Source organism: Arachis hypogaea, chromosome 11, assembly GCF_003086295.3.
Source record: "Arachis hypogaea cultivar Tifrunner chromosome 11, arahy.Tifrunner.gnm2.J5K5, whole genome shotgun sequence".
NCBI lineage: Eukaryota > Viridiplantae > Streptophyta > Magnoliopsida > Fabales > Fabaceae > Arachis > Arachis hypogaea.
Genome location: NC_092046.1, coordinates 110,793,710 through 110,801,616, shown reverse-complemented (window position 1 = coordinate 110,801,616; position 7,907 = coordinate 110,793,710). Strand labels below are relative to the sequence as shown.

Here is a 7,907-nt window from a genome sequence, read left to right as displayed (position 1 = left end):
TGGGGGGAAGGGGATTTCGGTTGCTGGGATGAGAGGATTAGGGTTCCATTATTTTGAAAATTAGGGTTAGGGGCGATTCGGTAATTTCAAATAAAATTGGAAATGATATAGCAATTGAAACCCAAATTAAATCCAATACTAATTGTATATAGAAAATACTATTTACTCATCAATTTTACAAATTATTTTCAATGGAATGTCCAAATCAAATCATTAGAAATAATATAATTAAATCCTTTATTTTCCAAAGTAGCAGTATTAATATTTAAAATATTAATTATTTAATCTAAATTATATAAAAATCCTTATTATTTCACAATTACCAACTTTATAATTTGAATATAGAAAATAATCTAATAATTGTAAAATTAGATAATAATCTTAATTTATTTCAAATTCGATTAATCGAAACTTACTTTAATTTTCTTCAATAAAGAATTTCTGAAATTACAGCTACAAAAATACTGAATTTGAAATTAGCTCATGATAGCCCTTTTTCAAAAGTTCTGGGTCTTACAAAAACAAGATAAAATGACAACAAGAATAAAATCTAACAACTACCAATTGCAAGGAATTAACAACAACAATTCAATTAAACATAAAGAAACATAAAATGTAAATTGCATGAATAGGAATCAAAGAAACAAGAATGCATCAACAACAAAGTAAACAAATACAAGGAGTAAAATACTAAACTAGAAAAGTAAAGGTAAAGGAACAAGAAATTGTAAAGGAAAAGTAAATCAAGACATGAATTAAACCTAGATCTACAGAAATTAACCTAATCTACATCTAACCTAATTCTAGAGAGAAGAGAGAGCTTCTCTCTCTAGAATTCTAACCTAAAGCATGGTGAACTCAACTAATTGCTCCCCCCTTGACCCCTCTTGACTTCTGCATGTAATAGCCTCAAAAATGAGTTGGATTTGGGCCTGGGAAGCTCAGAAATCGCCCCCAGTGAATTGCCTTTATTGAGGTCACGTGCCTGCTGTGACGCGTACGCATGGGCCACACGTACGCGTCATCTGGCGTTTTCCTTCTCACGGGTATGCGTCATGTCACGTATACACGTCGCCTGGACGACCTCCTCTTCACGCGTGCGCGTCATGCCACGCATGCGCGTCGATCTGCGCACTCCAAATCCTTGTTTTTCTATGAATTCTCCACTTTGCATGCTTTTTCCTTCACTCCTTTGATCCATTCCTTGCCCTTTTCAATCCTGAATTCACTAACAAACACATCAATGCATCTAGTGGAATCAAAGGTGAATTAAAATTAACCAATTAAAGGCCTAAAAAGCACGTTTTCACACTTAAGCACAAATTTAGGGAGAATTACAAAACCATGCTATTTCATTGAATAAATATGAGATAAGTTGATAAAATCCTCTAAATTAAGCACAAGATAAACCCTAAAAATGGAGTTTGTTAGGGATGCCGCTAGACCTACAACTGCATTCACTTGATCTACGACTTCGAAGACATCATCTGAGGGAAGAATGAAAACACCTTATTTGACTAAGGAGTTAAAGAGTCTCAAGACTAAGCCAATGCTCCTTCCACGACTAAGACACAGATGCACCGGGCCACTAGGGGTTCTTTCATGAGAATTGATTTCCTCTCGGCCGACTAGTTGCATTAGTCAAACCTACATGCTACCGCTTTGCTTCCTCATAGAAGAAAAAAAGGAATAGCAAACAAATTAGATTAGGCAGTTAACGATTCCACTACTTGAACTGCTAATAGAAAGCTTGCACAAGGAAAGAGCTAGATGGACTAGGGAAATGTGGCAAAGGCTGCTTTATCAAGGAAGCGATAAAAGAAAGAAATCCTTGATGAGGGGTAAGACCGGGCCCTCGCTTCAATGAATATGCAGAGGGATAAGTTAGCCTATGGGGTTACCTGTGGGACTCTTAGAGGATTTCTACCCGGTGGGGCCAGTTACAGTAAGACACTACTTCGAATCCTTACGGGAAGAAGAGCTAGCGGAATGATTACCGAACCGACTGATATACGTAATACAAAGCAGGCAGAAAAGCTTAGACCGCTAAGGGAACTTTCTTATAGAGTGGGGAAAAAAGTCAACTTAATCCACTCCCTATACAAAAGAAATGAAAGAATGCGAAAAAGAGATCAAAGAGTAGTTAAATCATCTTAAAAGAGGTTAATGTTCCTGGCAAGAGGTCGCTTACCAAACAAGAAGAAGATCAATAAGGGTTCACCCAATGGAAACCCGTGCTACAAACCAACCAGAAGAATCCATTACAAGACTTCCAAGACTAGTCGAAAACCTATACTCACGCTTAGATGGGCATATGGAAAAAACTACCATACATACGTAATGGAGTACTTTTCAGACAACAATATTTTCCACTTTGACTGATAGCCCTAAAGGATTATACCATGACTCATACGATAACAAGGAGTATGATGTTTGAAAGGTTGGCTGATGTGATGGAATATTCTTTGGGAGCCCAAGAGAATGGAAAGATGAACATAAACAAAAGATGGGATGAATACACTACAGAGAGAGGTAGAAAGGCAAGCACTGCGCAGGACTTCTCTGATGCCTACACTTCCCCTTAGAAAAAGGGGGAGAGGATGATTGGTAGGTCCGCTTACAACAAAGCCACATACCTAATGGAATAAGTCAAGCTAGAAGGAAAGTAATTTTAGATGAGTCGTGAACCAAAAAGAATGAGCCGCTTTAATACCAAAAGGAAGAAATCAGCACTTGAGGCTATCGGTCCACGAATAATATTTTATTTCATCCCAAGCACCAACTGAAAAAATAGCAGATATTGGTACTACTGTTGCCAAACCCATAACATTGAAGGGTGGCGGTGATAAAGAGAGGTCATGCATTTACAAAATTTCTCATTGGTCTCGCAGCTTCCGATGGCAAAAACAATTGGGAATTTTACTTCTAATGTGGGTTCCCTTCTAGGATATTGAATGATAAAAATATTTCTAATTCTTCAATTTTATCTTTTTTTTTTCATTCAATGAAAAAAAGGCATAAATGTGAGGATTTAGAAAAAGCCATTGAGAGAAAAAGTAAAGAGAGTTTGCTTAGAGAAAATTAAAAAATTATGTTAATCTCTTTTGCAATAATTTTCTATTTTATTTCTTGAATCTAAGAGGTTTTCTTACTAAGTTGAGTAGACACTTAGTGTTGAGAATTCAGGGAATGAATCTAGCCAAATCAAGCTTGGTTAGAAATTTGGTTTGTCTCGTATAAGATTAAGAAGAATTCTAGGGAATTATTGTTTGTAATATTTGAAAAGATAGTGAGAATTTTACTATTGTTGTGATGGAGATTGGACGTAAAGCACATTGCACAAGATGATTGAACCATAATACATGGTTGTGTACTTCTTTCTTCTATGTTCTATTTTTGTTATATTCGTTATGAGACAATATTAAATTATCTCCTGCATAATCCATATTGTAGACACAACAGAATATGTTTTTGGTTTTAAAGTTTAAAAAAGAAGCAAAAATAGGCCATAAATTCAACTCCCTTCTTTAAGTCATTGAAAACTTTCATTACGATATTTGAATATTAATTAGATTGACTATGATTGATATTGCTATTAATAATAAAATATTAGATATTTATTATTTGATTATTTTTTATTTGTTCATCATCTATAAATAAATGGTACATTGTATTTGTTTTGCTTAATTTTCGTTAGTCTCAATAAGTGTCGTCGACTCAAACTTGTATCAAGATCTCAATTTGGGGAGTAGATACGATTCCTCTTAAAAGAAGAAATTCGATTCAGAATTTACTCAGTGTATCAAAAATTACTTGTATAAAATATATGAAGTATTTGATATAACTTGTAAAAATAATGTGAATAATTTGGAATACGAATGTAAATGAGAAATTAAATTAAATAAATAAAAAAGAAAACAAACTAGAATTTAAAGAAGGTAAAATACTTGAAGAAAAGAAGTCAGTAAAATATATTGAAAATTGACTTAAGACACTTATATGCACTTGTACTCCATGATTCTTCTTGATGTTAGTATAACTTAGAAATTGCAAAATTTTAGAGTAATTTTTAAATATTTTTCTTGAAGTTCCTAAGTCTTTTAAGTTTCCCTTATTTATAGACAATGATGTTAGCTAAATATTTCTCTCTATCCCAGGATCTAGCTTTTCTTTTTTTTGGATTCTCATAATCCACGACCTTGTCTTAACTACTATGAAGTACCTTATTTGCCAAGTTAAAAACTCGACGTCTTTTTTTTTTAGGGTGATCCCTAAGCTTTTACCTCCACATTCCTTATTTATCATGTGCCATCGAATTAACTCATGTGTTGTTAATAAAATTCAATCCAAGCCAATTTCGACTCGACTCATATCATGCATGATGTAGACGTCATTTGCTTCATCATGGTCGAATCATATAATTTGTCAGAATTTTGTACTAACAATATATATATACTAATAGAGCATTTGATTATCAAATTTATTATTTTTGAGTTATTATCATGATGTTTCAAATTTTGCATGCTTAGTGTAATAATAGAATAAACTTAATTCAATATTAAAAAAAATATGAGTACAAACAACATTATAAGTGAGTAGTGATGCAACCCTGGCTTTACAAGTTACATTAACATATGACAAACGAAAAAGCAGTTTGGGAACAAAAATCAATAATGAAGCTCCTTTACTTAATAATAAGAAAAGCTAAGCTAAGTTTGCTAAGTTTCCAGAAGTGCAAGTATGACAGTGAAGTCGAAGTTAGGAACAGAAAGAATCGGAAGGAGGAAACACTTGACTCTCAGTGGAGTTTTGAATCCCATGCGGAACCCAAACCTTTTTCCTACCTGCACTCCAAGAATCAAACCCATCTCACCCACATGCCCTGCTTACGTGTCGCTCTCTTATTGGTTGACTGTGTACTGAAAACAATGGGCTTTTTCAGATCGAAGCCCACGTGGCAAGATCCTACGCTGAAAATTACAGAACCTAGAGAATACCACTCTACTCCTCCTTACTACTACACTTTTTTTCCTTTCAACTTTCTCTCCCATTTCCCACCACTCAAACGCCTTCTTCCTCTTTATTCCTCTTTTCCCCGCCTTTAAAACCCGCCGAGGCTACGAAATTCGATTCCACGTAAAACGCAGTGCACTCTGCGATTTTTCTTTTTAAAAAAGAAAAAATGAAAAAGTCGGTGTTGAAAGAACCCGAGTCGACGACTCATTTCGACTCGCCTCACTCACCATTCCGAATACGATCCTCTCCTCTCTCCGATGGCGGCGATCCTAACGAGTCCGAATCTCCGCCACAGCGGTTTCACTCGCCAGAAAACTCACCGGAAAGTCAACACCGTGACAACTCCAGGGCAATCGTGGTCGTCGGAAGTCCGGCGCACCAATCTCCCTTGCACGATTCCGATCGCCAGAGCCCGACTCCGGAGAATGCACCGCCGGTGGTGGTAATCAACCGCGCTGTGAGGCAGGAGCCTCAGCCTGCGCCGACGAATCTGAGCGCCGGTCATGGAGGACGAGGCAGAGAAGGCGGAGGGAGGGGGAGAAGCAGGACGGCGCCGGCGATGAATAGGGAGAAGATAATGAGGACGGCGGCACTAGGGTTCCGGGTGAGCGAGGTGGTTCTGTGTTTGATTTCGTTTTCGGTTATGGCGGCCGATAAGACTCAAGGTTGGAGTGGTGACTCCTTTTATCGCTACAAGGAATACAGGTTTTAATTTCTTCTTTCGTTTTCTATTTTATTTTTTTAGCAAATATTATATTATTTGCAATATAGTAGCTCGATCAATACTAGTCATCAGTACTCACCATATACAATGTCTTCAATATGCATGTATGAACATATTTTACTAAATTGTTTAATATTTTAACTATTATCGAAGATATCGAATACTCAGTCACTTCTTTCTATCTTTATTTTTATTTTCTTTTAAGTAGTATTTGCTAATGAAAAATGCATTTTCATTATTTGTGATATGTCATTACATGTGTGACTTTTTTAGCTCAAGAGCGTTATACTCATATAAATTTTGTTAATCCAATTTAAAAAATGCGAATTGAACAAATTATTTTTGTAATCAAATTTAAATTTAATCTTTTCTTTTATTATTATGTGTCTTTTTTTTAACTAAATTTTTTAGTTATTTAATAAATAATTGAATTAACTTAATTAAACTTAGTTCTTCTCAAAGTGACTTAATTATGTAATATTACCGAATGATTAAAGAGTTGTGTAAAGTATCTCTTCTGTCTACTTAGGAGTATTACTCTTCTGGTTTTCAGGATAATTTACAGGTATAAAATGAACTAATCAAATTATTCGATTATTCTAAATTGGATTTTGCTATATATTTATATTTTTTTTTAATCTACCTACCTATTGTTAAGTTAAAGGAAATAACGAATTTTTAAAATAAACATTAATACTATAAATGTATTTTAGATAATACTATTAATTTTTTAATAGCATCCTTAATTTAATTGTAATTATAATGATTAAATAACATTAATTACGCATGTATATTTGTTTAAAGGTAATATAATTCTATCTTATATGTACGTTATTAAGATTTCTTTATTACTATTTTTTGCATTTATATTTAAGAATGGGGTATATTTAAATTAATTTGCTTCTGCCGTGAAACTTGTTTAATTCAATCGCAGTTCTTTATACTTTTTCTGTTTATGATAATTTATAAACAAGTAATCACTTATTAGAGTTGCTTTAGTGGATGAAAAATGTGCAACTTTTTGGTTTGGGTCAGATCAATGTCAAAGGCCATAATTTCGTTGAAATGCCGTTGAATTTGGCAGGACGATGTTTTGAATTGCTTTTGAAGCTACACTTAATTGCAATTTTTTGAACATGGAAAATCCGTACCTGAATAATGCGAGTACTACTACTTGTTACAATAATAATTGTTGTCATCATTGGATTTGTATACTCCTCTTTTTTTTTTTTTTTTTTTTTTTTTTTTTTTCTGTTTGGCATTTAATTTTACCAAATTACTGTTGGGTGATATGGGCGCAGGTATTGTTTATCAATGAACGTTATAGCATTTGTTTATGCTGCATTTCAAGCATGTGATCTTGCCACCCAGTTCTCTGGCAAACAATTACTCGTTCACCATTTCCGCCCTCACTTTGATTTCTTCATGGATCAGGTTAGTTAAAGAAACCAATTCAACTTTTAAGCTTCATTTCAATTTATGCTTTTCAGATCTGAGTCCAAGAGATGACAAGAAAAAGAAACGATAACCATGTTGAAAGCAATTATAATTCATCTATCTTAAACTAATTCATGCCTTGTTCAATTGAATGAATCTTGAATTTTCTTTTGTAATTGAATAACAGACTGAGTTGTGGAAAACTTTAACAATTTTTTTTTTTTGTGTGCATGCCTTGGCGCACGATAAATGAAATTGAATGACAGGTTCTGGCATATCTCTTGATGTCTGCATCATCATCGGCAGCTACCCGGGTAGATGACTGGCAATCGAACTGGGGAAGAGATGAGTTCACGGAGATGGCGAGTGCCTCAGTTGCTTTCTCCTTCCTAGCATTCATTGCATTTTCCATTAGTTCACTCATCTCTGGTTACAACCTCTTCACTCTCTATCCTGTTCCTTAGCAACCAACATTTTAAACCTCATACACATACAAACTGTCTGTCTATATGAGTCCTCTTTTTAAATTCTTTTTCTTCTGATGTCTATTAATGCAATCAAGAAAATGTCATTGCCCGTGATTTTATTTCTTTTACTGTACAGACAGACTTGTATACATAAACTTGCATGGTATTTCATCTTACGATTCGCAGGGTGGAGAAAGAATTTTGTATAACTTTGAAATACAATTTTTAATTTCAATATTTTAAATGAAAATAGTTTTACACAA

At 34.2% G+C, this 7,907-nt stretch overlaps 1 protein-coding gene across 1 annotated transcript; it reads left to right on the top strand.

Moving 5' to 3' along the window:
- Positions 1-4,998: 4,998 nt before the first annotated feature.
- LOC112722358 (CASP-like protein 4A3) lies at positions 4,999-7,907 on the top strand. The gene is made up of 3 exons (XM_025773354.3): positions 4,999-5,721; positions 7,042-7,174; positions 7,444-7,907. Exons 1-3 carry the CDS (start codon positions 5,183-5,185, stop codon positions 7,639-7,641), a joined length of 870 nt encoding a protein of 289 aa, XP_025629139.1. The 5' UTR covers positions 4,999-5,182; the 3' UTR covers positions 7,642-7,907.

Coding starts and splice junctions, on each gene's coding strand:
- LOC112722358 (XM_025773354.3), top strand. CDS start 5,183: ATGAAAAAGTCGGTGTTGAAAGAACCCGAGTCGACGACTCATTTCGAC. Junction 5,722..7,041: donor TATCGCTACAAGGAATACAG/GTTTTAATTTCT, acceptor ATATGGGCGCAG/GTATTGTTTATCAATGAACG. Junction 7,175..7,443: donor TTGATTTCTTCATGGATCAG/GTTAGTTAAAGA, acceptor ATTGAATGACAG/GTTCTGGCATATCTCTTGAT.